Here is a 22549-nt window from a genome sequence, read left to right on the forward strand (position 1 = left end):
CCAGCAATCCCTCTACTGGGTATTTACCCTAAAGACTTGAAAACCCATATCTGAAAAGATATTTGCACACTGATGTTCATAGTGACATTATTCACAGTAGCCAGGACATGAAATCAACCGAAATGTCTTACAATAGATGATTGGCTAAAGAAGCTGTGGTACATATATACAATGGAATATTACTCAGCCATAAGAAGAGATGAAATACTGTCATTTGCGACAATATAGATGGACCTCGAGATAATCATGCTAAGCGAAATAAGACAGAAAAAGCTGAAAATCACATGATATCACTTATATGTGGGATATAAACCTAAAAGCACTAAATGAACAGGCCAAACAAACAGACTCATGGACATAGACAATAGACTAATGGTTACCAGAGGGTGAGGGGAGAGGGGTGGTAGACAGGGTAAAGTGGGTCAAATATGTGGTGACAGAAAGAAATCTAACTATGGGAGGTGAACACAGTGTAAATATATATATGCCTTACTGTTAAGTATACAGCTGAAACTTATTAGATTTCATTAACAAATGTCACCATAAAAAAAATAAAAAAAGTAAAAAATTAAAAATATATATATTAGCAGACTGAATTCAGCCATACATTAAAAATATCAGATGCTATGATTAAGTGGGATTTATTCCTGTGATGCAAGTCTGGTTCAATAGCCACAAATCAATTAACGTGATATGTGGCAAAATGAAGGATAAAAATCATATGATCATATCAGTAGATGCAGAGAAAGCATTTGACAACATCCAACATCCATTTATGATAAAAACTCTAGCAAAGTGGGGACAGAGGGAACATACCTCAACATAATAAAGGCCATACAGGACAAATCCACATACTCAACAGTGAAAAGCTGAAAGCTTTTTCTTTACAGTCAGGAACAAGACAATGATGTCCACTTTTACCACTCTTATTCAAGATAGTATTGGATGTTCTAGCCACAGCAATCAGACGAGAAAAAGAAAATGCATCCAAATTGGGAAGGAAGAAGTAAAAATGTCATCATTTGTATATGATATATAGAGAAGACTAAAGAGTCCACCAAAAAAAAAAAAACTATTAGACTAAATGACTTCAGTAAAGTAGCTGGATACAAAATTAACATTCAGAAATCAGTTGCATTTTTATACACCCACAACAAAATATCAGAGAAATTAAGAAAACAATCCCATTTACAATTACATCAAGAAGAATGAAATACCTAGGAATACATTTAACCAAAGAGGTAAAAGATCTCTATTCAAAAAACTAAGACATTGAGGAAAGAAACTGAAGAAGATACAAACAAATGGAAGGATATATTGTTCTTGTGGATATGAAAAATTAACATCATTAAAATGTCCATACAACCCAAAGCAATCTTTAGATTCAGTGCAATCCTTATCAAAATTCCAATGGCATTTTTCACAGATCTGGAACAAATAATCCTCAAATTTATATGAAACTACAAAAAAACTCTGAATAGCGAAAGCGATCTTGAGAAATAAGAACAATGTTGGAGGTATCAAGTTACCTGATATCAAACTATACTACAAGGCTATAGTAATCAAGACAGCATGGTACTGTCATAAAAACAGATATAGCGGTCAATGGAACAGAATAGAGAGCTCAGAAATAAACATACACCAATATGACCAAGTCATATATGACAAATAAGTCAAAAATATGCAATGAGGTAAAGACAGTCTCTTCAACAAATGTTGAGAAAACTGAAGATACAGCAAAAAAAAAAAAAAAAAATGAAACTAGAGCACTTTGTTACACCATATACAAAAATAAACTCAAAATGAATTAAAGACATAAATGTAAGACCTGAAACCATAAAACACCTGGAAGAAAACAGGCAGTAGACTCTTTGACATTCCTCTTAGAAATATTTATATGGATATGTCTCTTCAAGCAAAGGAAACGGAATAAAAAACAAATGGGACTACATCAAACTAAAAAGTTTTTGCACAGTGAAGGAAACCATCAACAAAACAAAAAGATAACCTACTGATTGAGAAAAGATATTTGCCCATGATACATCTGATGAGGGGTTAATGGCCAAAATTCTTAAGGAATTCACACAGCTTAACACCAAAAAAAAACCAAAAAACAAAAAAACAATCTAATTAAAAAATGGGCAGAGAACCTGAATAGAAATTTCTTCAAAGAGAACAGATGGCCAATAGACATAGGAAAAGATGCTCAACATCACTAATCATCAGGGAAATGAATATTAAAACCACAATGAGATATCACCTCATACCTGTCAGAATGGCTGTCATTAACAAATCAACAAACAAGTGTTGGTGAGGATGTAGAGAAAAGGGATTGTAAATTAGTGCAATCACTATGGAAAACAGTATGGAGGTTCCTCAAAAAATTCAAAATAGAACTACCATATGACCCAGCAATTCTACTTCTGGGTAGTTATCTGAAGAAATCAAAAACACATGTTTGAAAAGATATATGTACCCCTATGTTCACTGCATCATTATTTACAATAGCCAAGATATGGAAGTAACCTAAATGTTCATTGAGAGATGAATGGATAAAGATGTGATACATATGTACAATGGAATAGTACTCAGCCATAAAAAAGAAGAATGAAATCTTGCCTTTTGTGACAACATGGAAAGACTTAGAGGGTATTATGCTAAGTGAAATAAGTCAAACACAAATACCATGTTTTCTCTTATATATGGAATCTAAAAAATAAACAAAACAAAAACAAACTCATAGATACAGAGAACAAATTGATGGTTGCCAGATAGGAGGCGGGTTGGGAAGATGGGTGAAAAAGGTGAAAGGATTAAGAAGTACAAATCGCCAGTTATAAAAACAGTCACAGAGATGAAAAGTACAGCATAGGGAATGTAGTCAATAATTTTGTAATAACTATAAGCTGTGAGATGAGTTCTAGACTTATTGGACTTTGTAAGGTATATAAATGTCTAATCACTATGTTGCACACCTGAAATTAATATTAATGGCCACTGTAATTGAAAAATTAAAAAATTTTAAAAAGGAAATAACAAGACAAGCTACAGACTAGGAGAAAATACAGGGCATACCTTGTTTTATTGCTCTTTGCTTTACTGCACTTAACAGATGTCACATTTTTTATAAATTGAAGGCAAGAAGCTCCACCAGCAAAAAGATTACAACTCACTTTATTGTGATGATCTGGAACTTAACCCACAACATCTCCGAGGTACGCCTTTATATGCAATACATGCATCTGACAGAAGACTTATCTAGAATTTTAATGAACTCACACAACTCAATAGCAGGACAAACAACCCAATACAAAATGGGGAAAAGATCTGAAGGGACACTTTACAAAAGAAGACACAGATAATAAGCACATGAATAAATGCTCAACATCACTAATAATCAGAAAAATGCAAATTACAATTGCAATGAGATACCAATTCACACCATTAGAATGGCAAAAAATAAAAGACTAACATTAACAACACTATGTGTTGCCAAGTATGTGGAGAATTTGGAATTTTCAGTTGGGAATGTAAACAGTACAACCATTTTGAGAAACAGTTTGGGCAGTCACTTTAAACATTCACTCTCAGTCATTCCACTCCTAAATATTTAACCAAGAGAAATGAAACATGTCCTTAGATATGTACATAAATGTTATAGTAACTTCAGAATAGCTAAAAAGTGGAAAAGACATGAAGTTCATTAAAAGATCAATGAATAAATATATTACGGTATATCCACACAATGGAACATTTCTCAGCAATTTAAAGGAATGAATTACTAATACATTCAACAAGATAAATGAATCCAAAATATTCTGCTGAGTGAAAAAAGCCAGACACAAGTGATTCCATTTATATCATATATATTCCACATATAGTGCCAAAAAGCTGATTACATAAGGCCAGGCGTGGATGAGGATTGATTGTAAAGGGCACGAGAGAACCTTCTGGGATTATAATATTTATATCTTGATTGTGATGGTGGATGCATAGTATATACTTTTAAAAAGCTCATCACACTTAAAAATAGAGAAATTTTATTATGTGACTTATACCTCGATAAGTTTTATCCCAAAAAAAAAAAAATAGTTAGATTATAGAGCTGTGCTGTCCAATAGGACACATGTAGCTGTTTGAATTTAAATCAATCACAAATAAAGTGAAAATGTCACATCAGTCACATTAGCCACATTTCAAGTGCTCAAAGCCACATGCGACTAAATGCTACTATATTGGACAGCATAGATGGAGAACATTTCCATCATCACAAAAAGTTCTACTTGATAGAAATGTTTTATGGAGGATTTGAATTAGACAATTAACACTTTGATATCTTCACATATCTATATGTCAATATATTATATCACTGTTGCAAAAAATTTTCCAAAGAAAAACTTTCATATGCTCAGTGAAATTTTATAAAAATTAACCAAGAACATACAAGGAAAATCTCTAACTTCCAAAAGAAACAACTTTTCATATTCTTTAATCCCATACAAAAAAGCTAGACACCCTTTTCTCCCAAAATGTCCTCAAAACTAATTTAAAAACCTGCAAACTTCCTAACAATCTTTGGGTAAAAGAAAAAATGTCAACTGAAAATGTATATTACTAAGAAATTGAAGACATGGAAAACATGGAAAAACCTATGTAGTGCATATTGTTTGGTCAGTACCCCTTTTCTGTAAACTCTCTTCCACCACTATTCTTCTTATGCCATTACCCCATTTATATGCAACGCAACTCTCCACAGTTGGGTGACTCAGAGTACTGCACCTCATCCCCCTAAGGACTAACACTGGGGTAGTCTCCTGGCTCAGGTTAGGGCAGTGAGTCCTTTATCTGGGAATTCTGGAGTTGGCACTGGAAACAAATGAATTGATCTGTCTTTGGTGGGTGAAATGATAAAACGTAAAATTTGGAACCCATTAGTGGTCATGTTTTCCTACCATGTGGAAAAAGGCACATTGACTATCACAGAATGTGAACATTCAGAAGCCTCTGATAGATAAGAAAACAGAACCCTGACTGTACTCAAGTCTCTGGTGTCAGCTTTTCCTAAGACTCACCATAACTTTCAATAAATTAATTGCCATTTCTGCTTACCCTAATTAGAGTTGAGTTTCTTTCAATTGCAAACAAGGGTCCTGATATAACATACCAAAGCCAAATCTAAACAGCCATTGTTATAATCATAGGAAAGTTCATATTCTGAAATAAAAATAGCTAACTGATATTTATTAAGTGATTATTATGTCCGGGTGGTCTTTAAGTATCTAACATGCATTAATTCATTTGATCCTTACAAGAATCTCATGAGTTAAGTACTAGGAAAATGAGGCACAGATCAGTAATATGGCCTCTCACAAGGTAATGCATCTAATAAGTAATGTAACCAGCTAGTCTGGTTCTTCAGTGCATGTGCTCAACTACTAGGCCAAATGACCTCCCAAAAGTATATTTCTTATTAAATAATAAAAACCAAAGATAAAGTAACTAAACTTGAATTAAATGCTTATGAAGAGTAAAGTCACATAAGAAAATTATAAATGGTTAAAATCATTAAAAAGTGGTCAAACTTATTATACAAGGATTACAAATTGAGATTACTATTTACTTAAAATGAGAATGAGTAAAAGATTGCTAATAACAGCATAGCCAAGGATGCAGGAAATATGGACCTCTTATATTAAGAGGATTATTTGTCAATATCTTTCAGTAATTTCAGCTTTAGGTGATTTATTCTACAGAAACATTCACATTAAGCCTATAAGGCTAAATTTGTGCAATGATGTTTACTGCTATAGTTTATAATAGCAAAATATCAATAGGAAATGAAATAAATTATAGGGCACAGATACATTTGAATATTAGGCAGTCTTTTAAAATAGAATAAAGTAAGTAGCATGATGCCTTCTTCTTTCCCTGGGAACTAAATAAAAATTAAAACAGCATTTAGGGATGACTACATACATAAAAACGGAAAATGCCCATGAACATTTCACACACAAAAAAAGGCAGGACAGAAAATAGTTTAAAATGTAAAAGACTAGTTTTGTAAAACTATCTTGACACTATTGGTATTAAAAATGTGACATTTAAGAATATACAGAGTAAAATATTTAGAATTATATGCTAAACTGGTATAAGTTCTTATGTTTAGGACCTCTTATGTTTAGGACCAAATAGATGACATGCCTCACTTTATATACCTCTGTGCTGTTTGAAAAAAATTTATACAATGTCACTATATTATTTTAAAATTAAAAGAGGATAGCTGCAAAGAATACAAACTATGTTCTTGGTTCAGTCATATCTCAGAGCAAATATAAAACTCCAAATATAAGCATTTTTGAAAAATTAGAAGGAACTTTTTACAGTTGTATAAATGATAAATGCTCTTGCCTACAAAAGTTCAGAGCAAGTAGAGACAATCGAATATATTACAATATTTACAAAAAAAAAAAGACTATATGACTAGTTTCACTAATAATGCGGACACAATATATAAGGTCAGTATTTAGGTCCCTTGGTAATTATCAAAGAAGATGAATAAATATTTTATACCTAAACATACTCAAATGGTAAACTGCCATGTAGAAAAATTTGTTGAGTGCTTATTATGTCCATAATGACATAAGATCATGCTGCATGAGAAGACCTTCTAGCCTCTCCTATGAAAGTTTCAACAAGTCAGACAACTATAATTCAACATAGGATCCCCTGCTCAGCATACAAATAAATCTGAGAGATCTGCACATTGAGACATCTGAAGGTGGCTGTATCTGAGCTAGCAGCAGCAGGAGGATGTGGCAAAGAGAGAGATGGGAGCAGCAGACATAGTCTGGCACTTGCAGTGGCACTTGCTGACATGGTAGCAGTGGAGGGTAGGACTGCAGTACTCATTTGGCAACCCAGAAAGGATCGGAGGGGCAGAGGCAGCCTTCCAGCTTTAGTGGCTGATAAATATGGCTGAGCCAAGTGATGGGGGTAGAGACACAGTTGAAAGGTATGGTGGCTGGGTGGAGCAGCAGCCATCACCAGGAAAACAACAAATCTGCAGACACATGAATCTGCCCCTCCCTAACTTCCCATCACCTGCCCAGCATCAGCGGACATGGTAGCAGTGGAGGTACTGGATTAGAGCCTTCAATGGCAGGTTGTAAAGGGGCAGAAGCAACATTCCAGCCTGAGTGGCCAGTACACATTGCGGCTAAACCCAATGGAAAAAACAAAATCGCAGAAATGCAAACTCACCTCCCCATACCTAGCCCTCCCCAACCCACTGCATGGAATCTCAGAGACAGCCAGGACACCTCAGATAGTATACTGAGGCTGGTAGCTTCTGGATGCAGGAAAGAAGTACTAAGAACTTACAGGCCTGGAGCCCCATTGCCTGCCACATCCCAACAAGGGTGTGGTACACTGAGACAAAGGCAACCCAGTCACAGAGGGATGCCCACCTTGGGAATATGGGGTATTTTTGATGGCCAAATAATTCATCATGAATAACAAGGTACCAAGGTATCGCAGAAAGAAAATGAAAAGTCCCCAGAAAATAAATTCAAAGACATGGAAGACTGTCATTTAAATGACAGAAAATTCAAGAATGTAGTTCTGAAAAACTCAATGAGATACAAAACTCAGAAAGGCAGTTCAATGAGTTCAGGAAATAATCGATAAACAAGAGGAGTACTTTACCAAGGAGACTGAAACTATAAAAAAGAACCAAACAGATTTTGGAGTTGAAGAACTCAACAAATGAAATGAGGAATGAATTAGCTTAAGAAATAGAGTAGACCAGATAGAATTAGTGTTCTTGAAGACTGACACCTAGAAATGACTCAGTTGGAAAAAGAGAGTAAATCAAGAGTTTTAAAAAATGAAAGGGGAAAAAAAATGAAAGGAGTCTACAAGAACTATATGATTCCATTAGAAAGAGGAATACAAGAATAATGGGTATACCAGAAGGAGAAAAGAGGAAGACGGGAACAGCGAACCTATTCAAAGAAATAATTGATAAGAACTTCCCAAACCTACTGGAAAGAGCTGCACCCTTGAATCCAAGCAGCTAACAGAACACTTAATTATCTCAATGCAAAAAGACCACCTTCAACACACATTATACCAAAACCCTCTAAAGGTAATAACAAAGAATTCTCAAGGAAGCCAAGGGAAAAAGACTATTACCTATAAAGGAAACCCCATTAGATTACCATTGGATTTTTAAGCAGAAATCTTACAGGCCAGGAGAGTGGAATCAAATATTCGAAGTATTGAAATCGAGAATACATCTAGCAAAGTTATTTTTTAGATATGAAGGAGAAATAAAGGCTTTTCCAGACAAACAAAAGCTGAGGGAGTTTACCACCACAAGACCTGCATTACAAGAAATGTTGAAAAGAGCTCTTCCACCTGAATCAAAAAGACAAAATGATACAAAATTGTGAGTAAGATGACAGACAGACAGAAGCAGGAAACTGCAATTCTATTTCAGAATAGGGTATTAAACACTTAATTACAACATAAAGGTTAAAGAGGGTAAAAGCAATTTTAAAAAGACTATAGTTTCTGCAATTTGGAAACAAATACACAGCATAAAAAAGGATAATTCGTGACAACAAAAACGTAAAAGGAAAGAGGGAAAAGGATTGAACGTGCATAGATAGAGAAAAGATATATTAGAAGAAAAAGAACTACTGTACATATGAAAGTTTTACATAAACTTCACAGTAACTACAAAACAAAAATCCAGAACTAAGACATGTAACATAAAAAAACAAGGGAAAAAAATAAAAGAGCACCACCAAACTAAAATAGCACACAGAAGCACAAGGGAATAGAAATTATAGAGATACAGAACAACCAGAAAACAAAAGATAAAATAGCTGCAATAAGTCTTTGTCTATCAATAATCATCCTAAATGTAAGTGGACTAAACTAGTCAACTTGAAAGGCTCGGAGTAGTGGGATGGATTAAAAAACAAGACTCAGCTATATGTTGCCTTCAGGAGACCCATCTCAGCTATGAAGATAAACACAGACTCAAATCAAAGGGTTAGAAGATGATACTTCAAGCAAATGGCATCCAGAGAAAAAGCAGGTGTAGCCATGCTTATATCAGACAAAACAGATGGAAAGATAAAAGGTAACAAGAGACCAAGATATTTTATAATGATAAAGGGGACGATTCATCAAGAAGACATAACACTTATCAATACATATGCACCCAACATGAAAGCATCAAAATATATAAAACAATTACTAATAGACCTAAGGGAGAAGCTGATAAAAATACAATTATAGTAGAGGCCATATATACTCCATTGATAGCAATGGATAAGATCAACCAAACAAAGTCAATAAAGAAGTATCGACTTTAAATGGCATACTAGACCAAATGGATATAAACGATATTTACAGAGCTTTACATCCCAAAATGACAAAATATACATTTTTCTCAAGTGCACATAAAATATTCTCAAGAATAGATCATATGTGGGGCACGAAACTAGTCTCAATAAATTTAATAAGACTGTACTCATTCCAAGCATATTTTCCAACTATAATATGAAACTGGAAATTAACAAGAAGAAGAAAACTGGAAAAACCGCAAATATGTGAAGATTAGACAACATGCCACTGAACAACTACTAGGTGAAAGAAGAAATAAAGAGATCAAAATATACATAGAGACAAATGACAATACAACATATCAAAATTTGGGAGTTTGTAGTAAAAGCAGTACTAAGAAGGCAGTTCACAGCATTATAGGTCTACCTCAGGAAAGAAGAAAAATATCAAAAAAATCTAATACTTCACCCTCAAGAACTAGAAAAAGAACAAACAAAGCCCAAAGTCAGTACACAGAGGAAATAATAAAAAATATGGAATTAAAAATAGAGAAAAGACAATAGAAAAAATTAATAAAACAAAGAGCTGGTTCTTTGAAAAGAAATAACATGACAAACCACTGGCTAGACTCACTAACGAAAAAGGAGGAAAGACTCAAATAAATTCAGAAATCAAAAGGGGAAGTTACAATGGATACCACAGAAATACAAAGGATTATACAAGAACACTATAAAAGGCTATATGCCACCAAGTTAAATAACCTAGAAGAAATGGACAAATTCTTAGAAATATACAACCTTCTTGGATTGATCTATTAAGAACTAGAAACCTTAAATAGACATAAACAGTAAGGAAATTGAAACAGCAACCAAAAACCTCCCTAAAAAACAAAAGTCCAGAACCAGAGGGCTTCATTTATGAATTCTACCAAACATTCAAAGAAGATTTAATACCCGGCCTTCTAAAACTCTTCCAAAACAACTGAAGAGAGGATACCTCCTAACTATTTTACAAGGCCAATATTACCTTAATACCAAAACCTGGCAGGGATAACACAAAAAAATCAAAATACAGGACAAAATCTCTGATGAATACAGACACAAAAATCCTCAACAAAATACTAGCAAATCAAATACAATACATTAAAAAGATAACATATCAAGTGGGGTTCATTCCACAGACATGAGGATGGTTCAACATATGCAAATCGATCGATGTGATACACCATATTAACAAAATAAAAAATAAAAATCATGATATTAATAGATGCAGAAAAAGCATTTAACATGATATAACAGCCATTTATGATTAAAATACTCAAAATGGATATAGGAGGAAAATGTCTCAATATAATAAAGGCCATTATATGACAAACCCTCAGCTAATACCATACTTGATAGAGGAAAAGGTTTCAGTTTTTCTCCAAGATCAGGAACAAGGCAAAGATGCTCTCACCACTCATTCAATAAAGTACTGGAAGTCCTAGCCAGAGCAATCATGCAAGAGAAAAAAATAAAAGGCATTCAAATTGGGAATGAAGAAGTAAAAATGTCACCATTTGGAGATGCTTCTATATACAGAAAACCCTAAACAACTCCACCAAAATATTAGAAACAATAAACAAAGTAAAGTTGCAGGATACAAAATCAATGTACAAAAATGTGTTGCATTCCTACATACTAATACAATATCAGAAAAATTTAAGAAAATCCCATTTGCAATTGCTACAAAGAGGATAAAATACCTAGGAATAAACTTAAAGGACAGGAAGGCTCTAAATACTGCAAACTAAAAGACATTATTGAAAAAGATGATGCAAAGAAATAGAAAGATATTCCGTGTTCATGGACTGGAAGAAATAACAGTTAAAATGGTCATACCACCTAAAGCAATATACAGATTTAATGCAATCTTCCATCAAAATCCCAATGGCGTTTTTCAAAAAATAGAACCCCAAATCCTCAAATCTGTACGGAACTACAAAAGACCCCACATAGCCAGAGCAATCCTGAGAAGAACAAACCTGGTGGTATCAATGTCCCTTACTTCAAATGATATTACAAAGCTACAATATTCAAAACAGCATGGTATTGTCAGAAAAACACACACAGACCAATGGAACAGAATTGAGAGCCCAGAAATAAACTCACAAATATAAGGGTAACTAATTTTTGACAAAGGAGCTAAAAACATACAATGGAAAAAGAAAAGCCTCTTCAAAAAATGGGGCTGGGAAAATTAGAAAGCCACATGCAAAAAAATAAAACTAGGTTGCTGACACCATACACAAAAATTAAGTCAAAATGGATTAAAGACTTGAATACAAGACCTAAAACAATAAAATACATACAAGAAAAGATAGGCACCTAACTCATGAACCTTAGTCTCAGAGAGGTTTCTATGAACTTGATCCTAATGGCTAAGGAAGTAAAAGCAAAAATGAATGAGACTACATCAAACTAAAAAGCTTCTGCACAACAAAAGAAACCATCAACAAAAGGGTAACCAACTGAATGGGAGAAGATATTTGCAAACAATACCTCTGATAAGAGGTTAATGTCCAAAATATATAAAGAAATCATAAAATTCAACAACAGCCCAATTAAAAAATGGGCAGAAGATCTGAACAGATACTTCTCCCAAAAAGACATAGACAGCCAACAGATATATGAATAGATATTCAATCTTACAAGCTATGAGGGAAATGTAAATCGAAATCACAATGAGATATCACCTCATACCTATTAGAATGGCTGTTATCAATAAGACAAGAAATAAGTGTTGGAGACAATGTGGAGAAAAGGGACCCCTCGTACATTGCTGATAGGAATGTATGTTGGTATAGCTTCTAAGTATAAACAGTAAGGAGATTCCTCAAAAAATTAAGAATAGAGCTACCACATGACTCAGTAATCCTCTTTCTGGGTAGCTACCCGAAAAAATTGAGAACACTTATTTGTAAAGATATATGTACCCCTATGTTCATTGCAGCATTATTTCTTTTTTTTCTTCTTTTTTTTCTTTTTTTTTTTTTTTTTGGAGCATTATTTTTAATAGCCAAGACATGGAAACAATCTAAGTGTCCTTTGACTAATGACTGGATAAAGATGATGTGGTACATATACACAATGAAATACTCAGCCATAATAAAATATGAAATACTACCATTTGCAACAACATGGATGGATGTTGAGAGTATCATGCTAAGTGAAATAAGTCACAGGGACAAGAACCACATGAATTTACTCATGGGATATAAAACAGAAAGCAGCAAACACAAAACAAATTCACAGACACGGACAATAGTATGGTGGTCACCAAAGAGGAAGTGTGGTGGGGAGAGGATGAAGAGGGTAAAAGGAGTCAAATATATGGTGACAGGAGACTAGACTTTGAATGGTAAGCAGACAATGGATATACAGATATAAATATAATGTGGTACTATAGAACTGTATACCTCAAACTCATATAATGTTATTAACCAATGTCACTCCAATGCATTTAAATAAAATAAAAACTGGAAGAAAACGTTTACAGTTGTATAAATGAAAATGTTCCTGCTTACAAAAGTTCAGAGAAGTAGAAACAAATACATTAAAATGATACTAACAAAATAAAACTTCATATTAGTTTCATTAATAATGTGGACACAATAATATGAGGTGGTATTCGAATCCTTCAGATAAGTTAATTATCAAAGAAGATGGAGAAATATTTTAAACCCAAGTATATTTAACTGGTAAACTATGTAGAAAAATTTCTTGCCTCCACAGCAACATAAGGAACACAATTTCAAACAACTACTAAACTTGCAAAAATAGTTATAAAATTTGATGATCAAAAAACTGGAAAAACAAGTATACTTAAATATATTGCTGGTAGCACTGTAAATGTTTTTTCTATAAAACAATCTAATAACAAATCTAACAAAAACTATCAAGACTATTCTTTTCGTGTTCATAAAGTATTCTCATTAGTAAATTCTGCTTTGGGACACACATGCCATGAAAATAATCCTAAGTAATGGTAATAACAAAAAAGAAAAAGTAGCAAGATATCACTGCAATGTTACCTACAATATAAAGATTTGCAAACACATACATACGCCAGAGTAGAAGAGTTAAACAAAATGTAGCATAGGCCCACAATGGAATAAAGTTATTAAACCTGAAAATTATGTAGAATAAAATTCAAAAGTTTTACACAAAAATAAAAAAATATAATATGGATTCACCGATTATAACTATGTAAAGTATGTATGTCTGTTTATTGAAAGATTAGAAATTAATGTGGAATGATGCAACTTTATGACCTTTAAATTCTTATTTCTGTAAGGTTGTTTAAATCCATGACAGACAAAATAAATGTAAGTGATCTCAACAATCTATCCTAAAAAAAACACAATATTTTAACTTTACATTCTAGTAACTATACATTTCACAAGTTTAAGTAAAGCTGGCAAAACTTATTCCTTTTGTCTCTCATTCAAACCTACTCCATCCCATTTTAGTCATTAAGAAATATACAATGTTTGATAGTTCACCTTAAGCTAATGAGTGTTTAAGAAAAAAAAAACAGGATTATTTATAATAAAACAGGAGTTTTAAAAACTTTTCACATGTAAATAAATTTCTGTGAACTGTCTGCATTATTCATTTAGCACATAATACGCCCTGTAGCTTAGAATAACATCACACATACCTGATGCAATGACAGGATCTTGCATAAGCTCCCTAGTGATTGGACATATAAATTCATCAGGAATTTCTGAAGAAAGGGTTTTCACCTTTGTCCTGAGCTCTTCAATTTTCCTCAGTACTTTATTACGCAGCCCTAGAGATTCTAAAGAGAAATTATTCTGTTAGAACTACTGGTAACCTTTATGCAACTCCTTAGCAAATACGGTAAGATTTTATCTACAAATAAAAATCTTTAGACATACTATTTTACCACATACAACTGTTTTCTTTATAAATTCTTTAATGAATTTTTGTAGTACAGAATACTGTGTAGTTAAATCAGCGACTAATAGTTTATTGTAAACAACCTTACATTCCAAAAGTTCTTAAGAATTAGATTGCTGAACACTAATATACTACGCGAAATCAGAAAAAGCTATTATTGGTTATTTAGACAACAAAAAATTACCTAAAAATAATTTTTAAAGATGTTCAACTTAATAATGTAAAAATTTCATATTTTTAAACTGTATAAAATTGAATATATTTGCTAATTCTCATATGAAACAAAATCGCAAATTAAGTTTATCTAAGTTTGTACACAGTTTCATTCTACTGTATTTTTATTTTTATCCTGTTTAAAAAATTACCTTAATTTTTAATTTCGGGAAGTTTAATACAATTAATTTTAGGAAGTTTAGTGTTATTAGCTGTTTAGGTGTTTAAAATTAACTAACAGTTCTACTTTAGGTGCAGGTGTTTGGGGTGTCATGGGTAGAAGAAAAGAATTACATTTCAGAATGCCTAATAGTTCCCATAAAAAGCCAAATCAGCTTTTTTCTGTTGGGAGGCAATGCTCCATGGGGTTTATACACACCTTCTGATACATTGTGTCTCTGCAATCTTTTCAAGGATGTTTGCAAACCTCAGAAGCTAGAGAGTGTCATCTTCCTTCCAGTCAGAGAGCAGATCTGTTTCCTGATCTAGTACACAGATGTCTTCCTCTTGGGCTAGTTTGCTAGCAACAGTCTTACAAGACTGGCAGCGATGGGTGGGTAGGGGTGGGAGTCATGGGCTCAAGGTTCCTCAGGTGTGACTCAAATACAAATTGTCCCCCCAAGACTTAGGGTAAAACGGAAACCAACCTGAACATGAAGCTCCTGCTGCCTGTTGTGTCATAAGCTGTTTAAATCTATCCGGACTCTTTAACCATATCTAAGGAAGTATGGCAAGTCAACTTAGCAGCTGCCGCCTATTAGGGACTACTTCACTGCTTTCTTGTGACTTCTTATGTAATTCACTGAAATCAAACTGAAGATTTTTAAAATAATTTTTAAAAATACCACGGCATGTTTATAATCAGACAGTAGCCATCTCATTTAAAGGGATAATTTACAACATATAATAAGGGAAGATTACAGAAGCATTTAATAGTCTGAAAAATATATAAATTTCCCACTCGGTCAAAAATATTATATGTTCGCTAATATTTAGAATGTTTATAATATTTACAATACAGGATACAGAAAGCCTATTTCAAAATGTCCCAGATAAGAAAAGGTTAAATTGGGTGTTATCCTTGTCCAATTTTAATGTCTTAAATTTAAAACAGTCAGATCCATTTGCCTTCAGGGAAGCAGTTACCAAATCAAATCCACAGAACTTGGCCAGAAACAAACACCTCCTTTTGTGACTGGGGGTCAGGATTGAGTGTTATTAAACTTAATTGTTCAGAAGGAAAGGACCCTTTTCCAGCTGAGGGCTAGTAAACCCTCAGTGTGGGTAAGGGGCAATATCTGGATATACAGGCATACCTCAGAGATACTGTGCTCAGTTCCAGACCACCGCAATAAAGCGAGTCATAATCTTTTTTGCTAGTGGAGGGTCTTGCCTTCAATTTGTAAAAAACGTAACATCTGTAAAGCGCAGTAAAACAAAATGTGATAAAATGAGGTATGCCTGTATATACTATATCCCTGAAAAGACATCTGGTTAATAAGATGCAAGTTAAATAGGCCACTAACTCTTCTACCCTCATTCCTACTGCTTACCCACCTCTGGAAATGCTACATAAATTGAGAATTGACGGCTTCTAGACAGGTAACTGTCAAAAATAGAAAACAAAACTCTGAAAACCCATGAGGAAACAGAGGTAACTGGGTTCCAGAGTCGGTGATGGGAGATGAGAGCTTATAGCAGAGATGTGCGTGCACAAAATGGAAGAGAGACCTTTCTACTTGTACCCTTCACTCTCCCCAGTTTTGTCCTATAAGATTATTGCCAAAAGAGCAACGCCAGCACCAGCTGCCAGCAGGTAACAAGACGGCCCAACAGCCTGAAACTAGCAAGCACAGCCCATCAGGGTGGTCACTTTATTATCTCTTCATTGCTCGAGAGAGAACATCACAACCAAAAACTAGTTTCTCAGGAAAACTAAAAAACGGCTTAATATTTAAAATAAATTTTATTAAAAAAATAGCTTCTGTCTAGAATAATCAAGAGAAAACAAATACATAAAAACGATATTAGGAAAGAAAAGGGAAATGCAACTATAGGTTCAGTAGGGAGTTTTTAAAGGATTTGGAGAAGATAGTGGTAGTAGAATTATAGTTTAATTTCTCTGAATCTCTACATAAAAACAGAGAAACTAGATAGCAAAATCAAATCCCACATGTAACATTTCCAACAAAGTTAGGTATCCTCATGAACTCCACAAGATGAATAGGTGACAACAAACTGCCAACATCCCTAAGACCTGAAGATGGCATCTGTGTGGAAAGAAGCAACAGGACATCTGATAGGCCTGAGGAAAAGAGATCCCAAAATGTCCAAAAAGTATTCACTGGAAAGTGGGGTTGGCTAATTTAAGGACAGCTGCTGAATTGTAAGGGTTATGCCCACTCTAACAGCAGGTCAGCCAAAAGTAACTAGATTTGAAGGAACTGTTTCACTTTAATCATATATAAAAAAAAATTACAGTAAAGTTATTACTTAACACTATATGCAGTTAGGCAACAAGTGAAAATATACATCAGGAAGTACTGTATTACTAGGAATTGAACTAGGTATTGAAACGCAAAACTCAAAATCTGAGGATATTAAGACAGTTGTATAACGTTTTAAAATACATTTGATATAACTTGATATAATTTTTAAATTAGAAAATGATTAAAAATGTCTCATGTGCTTTTATAGTTTCTTGGAAACACAAGAGCAAAAGGTAGAGGGAACTCTGAAAAAAACCTCATTCCCAATTAGGAATCTACGATTGATAAATATTTGAATATAAGGACTGACATGATATACAACAGTTTCTTGGCATTTGTCATTCCAAGTTTCTACTATTATATTATCTACAGCAATTCCAAACTCCAAGATCAGCAGCATTTTGCAGTATCTCAGAGGTCCAGATATAAACTGAGGCTAATGTGCAGATGAAAGTTACGTGGCTAGTTAGTAGACTTACTGCTTGCCTAGCATCACATCTGAGAGACTTTCTTGTGCTTCACTTTTCATACTTTGAGTCTTTTGAATGAGATAGTAAATGCTATAGTAGATGTCAAAGATATTTTGTACCTGTTATCTATCTGGACATTCCTTATGGAAATGTAGGACTAGATATAAGGAGTTATTTCCTACCTTGTTTTCATTAACACAATCCTAGAAAATGACCATTATCCTAGGTTAAAGCACCAGATTCCAACAGGTGTTTAAGTCTACAGAAAGTTCCTTTATTGTATATTTACAAAAGACGCTGAAAAAAAGATTTGATGGACTGCTTGATTCCTTAACAATAATTTTTTTAAGTGTTAAATACCGATATACTTTGGTCTCCAACACTCCAATATACTTTGCTGCTCAATTAATCAACTTCCTCCATATGATAAATGTTAAGCAAATTCATATTTATTCATGCTGACATAGGAACTGTTTTAACAGTTTTACCACTAAGGCAAATACAAGTAAATAGTTCTGCACGGAATGAGTAAAAATTCATTATCATATATTCATCAGTTTACTTAACATTTTTTTTTCCTCACCCAATTTCAATTTTCTGTTATTCCAATTTATTGTTTAGAGGAAACAAATTTTCTTAAAACTCAAGACAAATTCGCTGTAGCTTAAAGTAGCACCTGTAGAAGACTAAAGTTAGCCTTTTGATCCTTTAATAATTTTGCAAAAACTTTAAAATACTTTAGAATGATGTGAAAAAATAAATGTGCTAGTCTATTTACTAATTTGTTCTGTTGAATTTGTTGAATTTGCAGACTTTAGAAATCTTAGAACACAAACACAAAGCAGATTTCTTATTTATTAGAGAATGTGCAACATTGTTTTCTCCATTCATAATAATGATTTTCCTAATTCAGCTATCGGACCACCACAGAATTTATTTAACTTACATTTCAATTTTGGCTTGGGTCTGATACTCTCAAGACTTATTTCACTTAACTTTAAAATGACCATAACTACTAAACTTGAGACTCATCCTTCAAAAATTATTTCGGGCCATTAAATCCTATAAGAATTTCTTATTCTTTATATATTTGGCTATCAGAATAGAATTTTATTACTATTGTTTTTATTATGCTTCTCTCGTGTTTTCAAACATCCACTGTTGAAATCTGAATTTATTTAACATTGTCAAGTGTTCCTGTATGATAAGGTAGTTAAGAATTATTGTGAGTAATGATAAGTCACATTGTTAAATTCAAATTTAACAATGAAGATGTTAAATTTACCAGAACTTAAAAAAAACTACACTGTATTACCTACTTTCAGGAAGAAACAGTAAATTATAAAGAAAATAAGTTGTCAGAGATACAAAAATAACTTTCATAGTATGGCCTGGGTACAAAAACCATCCAACCCTAAGTATTATCACAAAATCATCGTTCTGTTAACTTTTTAAAAAGCCATAAGCTCCCGAGAAATTTAAATAGGTTCACGTACTATATCATGGAAAGTGTAATACTAAACTTTAAAATGGTTTTCTATAACAAACTTTGACTTTTCATTAACAATAATTCTCACTATGGATATCCTATTTCCTCAGCATTCTGGTTAAGAATTTATTATTGCTTATTGATAACAGTGTCTGGTTATTTTTATCAGAGTATAACACTAAGATTTCGAACTGTTTTTTGATAAGGATCTAGTATCCAGAATCCACAAACAACTCTTACAACTCAACAACAAAAAGAAAAATAAACCAATTTAAAAAGATCAAAGGATATGAACAGACATTTCTCCCAGGGAGATATATAAATGGCCAATAAGCACTTGAAAAGATGCTCCATATCATTAAATACAAATCAAAACCACAATGAAATACCATTTCACATCTACTAGGTCAGCTATAATCAGGAAGACAAGTAGTAAACAGGTGTTGACAAATATGAAGAAATTAGAAACCTCAAACATTGTAGTGGAAATGTAAAATGGTATAGCTGCTTTGGAAGAAAGTCTGGCAGTTTCTCAAAATGTTAAATGTAAAGTTATTCTACTCCTAATCATATACCTGAGATAAATGAAAACATAGGTTCATACAAAAACTCCTACATATATGTTCAGAGCAGCATCACTGATTACAGCCAAAAAGTGGAAGCAACTCAAATGTCCATCAAGTGATAAATGGAGAAACAAAATGGGGTATAGCCATAGCCATACAATGGAATATTATTTAGCTATAAAAAGGAATGAAGTACTTATACACACAAAAACATGGATGAACCCTGAAAGCTTTGTGTTAAATAAAAGAAGCCAGATACAAAAGGCCACATATTGTATGGTTCCACATCTAAGAAATGTCAAAAACAGGCAACTCCATAGAGACAGAAAATAGATTAGTGGTTGCCAGAGACTAGGGAGAGAAGAGACCAGGGTTCTTGGGGGGGATAAAAATGTTCTGAAATCAGATAGTGGTGAACATACTAAAAGCCAGTAAACTGTACACCTAAGAAAAGATTACTTGTACAGTAAAAACTATAAAGGATTGTTGAAAGAAATAAGGCCTGAACAGAAAAACACTCTGTGCTTTGAGACTGGAAAATTTAATATCATTAGGATGACAGTCCTCCAACTGATCTACAGATTCATTACAATCCCTATGAATATTGTGTTTTCTTTTTGTAGAAATTGAAATTTTGCATAAAACGCATATGGAAATGCAAGATACCCAGAGTAGCAAAATCAATCTTGAAAATAAAAACAAAAACAAAGATGGAGAACACACACTTTTCAATTTCAAAACTTACTAAAAAGCTACAGTAATTAAGACAGTGTGGTACTAGTAGACCAATAAAATAGAATTGAGAGTCCAGAAATAAACCCTCGCATTTACAATCAATTGATTTTCAACAAGGTGCCAAGATAATTCAAAGGAGAAAGAACAGTCTTTTCAACAAACAGTGCTGGAACAACTGGATATCCATCTAAAAGAATGCAGCTGGACCCCTATCTCATACCATATACAAAAGTTAAGTCAAAATTAATAACACAATTAAATATAAGAGCTAAAACTATAAACATCATAGAAGAAAACATAGATGTAAATCTTTGAGACTTGGGATTAGGCAATGATTTCTTAGATATTACACCTATAGTACAAGCAACAACAACAAAAACAGATAAATTAGATTTCATCAAAATTAAAAATTTCTGTGTAATAAAGGGAGAAAATATTTACAAATCATATATCTGATAAGGTTCTAGTATCCAAATTTATATATAAACAACTCAGCAATAAAAAGACAACCCAGTTTTTAAAATGGGCAAAGGATCTGAATAGACATTTCTCCAAAGAAGATATGCATTTAGCAACAAGCACATGAAAAGAAGTTCAACATCACTAATCGCGAGGAAAAATGCATGTTAAAACCACAATTAGAAACCACTAGGAGGGCTATAATTTAAAAAGCAAACAAGTGTTGATGAGGATATGGAAAACTGGAATCCTCATATAATTGCTATTGAGAAGATAAAATAGCACAGCTGCTTTGGAAAACAGTCTGGCAGTTCCTCAAATGTAAATACAGAGTTACCATATGGCCCACCAATTCCATTCCTAATTATACGCCCAAGAAAACTGGAAACATGCCCACACAAAAAACTTGTGCATAAATATACCTAGCAGCTATTCGTAATAGTTAAAAAATTTAAAATAATCTAAATTCAATCAACTGATGAACAAATCAGCAAAAAGTGACAAATTTGTATAATGGAATATTACTCAGTCACGAAAAGAAATGAAGTACTAATATATGCTACGACATTGATAAACCTTGAAAACATGCTAAATAAAAGAAGCCAGACACAAAAGGCGGTGTGTTGTATGATTTGTATGAAATGTCATGAATAGTCATCTTTAGAGACAGAAAATAGGTTAGCGTTTGCCAGCGACGAGAGAGAAAGGAAAGGACTACTAATCAGCATAGGCTTTTTCTTTTTTTTCTGAAGTGACGAAAATGTTCTGGTATTAGTAGTGGTAGTTGCACAACTTCGTGAATATACTAAAAATCACTGCACTGCACACTTATAAAAAGGTGAGTTTTATCATATGTAATTATACCTCAACTATTAAAACATTTTTTTAAAATTACACTTACATGGTGGCCTTAAGTTACCTAAAGAAATACTATGTAACATTTCTTTTCTATAATCTAAAATATGCTGTCCTATACAATCTTTCATTAATCTTACCAATTTTCAAATCATCAGCCAGACTTTCTTTTGTAAGATTCAACAGTTCTCTTCCATCAATGTTATTCATTTTGAAAATATCAACAAGGTCTTTTAAATCTTGTGCACAAAGCCACGCTGAGACGTCATCTTCTAACCAATCTTCAGGAAAGTGCTTCAAATGATCTTCTGCGCTCCTTGCTTAAAAAACACACACACACACACACACACACAAACAAAAAGGCAAGTGAAATAATGAAAAAAAAAAAGCATTTCTTTTATAAACCGTCTTAATTTGAATTAAAAGGTAAATAAAATGTCTTAAATTCGTGTCTTACTACTTCAACATCTTTTCAAGAAATTTCAGAAATTCAAATAATAGTATTTATAATATTATTTAATACATTAAATATTACTCTTTGGAAACTTTCTATTTTAGTCAAAGATTTTTTTTATTATATAAAATTGATATCAGTAAAAATTCTATTTGCTCTATCATCCGCATATCAGCACCAATATTTAGTTAACTCTGACAGTGATAAAAATAAAAAACTCCTAAATTATATGTCATCATAGCTTGATGAGGCCAAAACAAACAAAATAAAACTATAATTACTATTTTGTTCTCAGGCTATAATTATCTGAAAAATGTGGAATATAAATAAATAGCTTACAAAACTATGGAAGGTGTGACATACATGAATGTGTACCCAAAAGTATTCATCAGCAGTTTTAACATAGGTCAACTACTTTAACACTGTCTTCTCTAAAATTATTTTTAAATTTTATTAAATATTGATGTATACGTTATATTGAGAAAAGCAATGTGAATA

General features: G+C 33.0%; 1 protein-coding gene across 5 annotated transcripts in view; it reads right to left on the reverse strand.

Annotated features, from left to right (window-relative positions):
* The window catches only part of WDSUB1 (WD repeat, sterile alpha motif and U-box domain containing 1), a 55508-nt gene that overhangs the window by 17512 nt on the left and 15447 nt on the right, over positions 1-22549 (reverse strand). For all 5 annotated transcript variants that reach the window (XM_039855467.1, XM_039855464.1, XM_039855468.1 and 2 more), the window contains 2 exons: positions 21738-21917; positions 14059-14199 (listed from right to left, as the gene is read on the reverse strand). In XM_039855467.1, coding sequence (XP_039711401.1) covers positions 14059-14199; positions 21738-21917 — 321 coding nt within the window. The remainder of the gene's footprint in view (positions 1-14058; positions 14200-21737; positions 21918-22549) is intronic.

This window comes from Pteropus medius, unplaced genomic scaffold (genome assembly GCF_902729225.1).
Source record: "Pteropus medius unplaced genomic scaffold, Ma_sr-lr_union100, whole genome shotgun sequence".
Taxonomy (NCBI): domain Eukaryota; kingdom Metazoa; phylum Chordata; class Mammalia; order Chiroptera; family Pteropodidae; genus Pteropus; species Pteropus medius.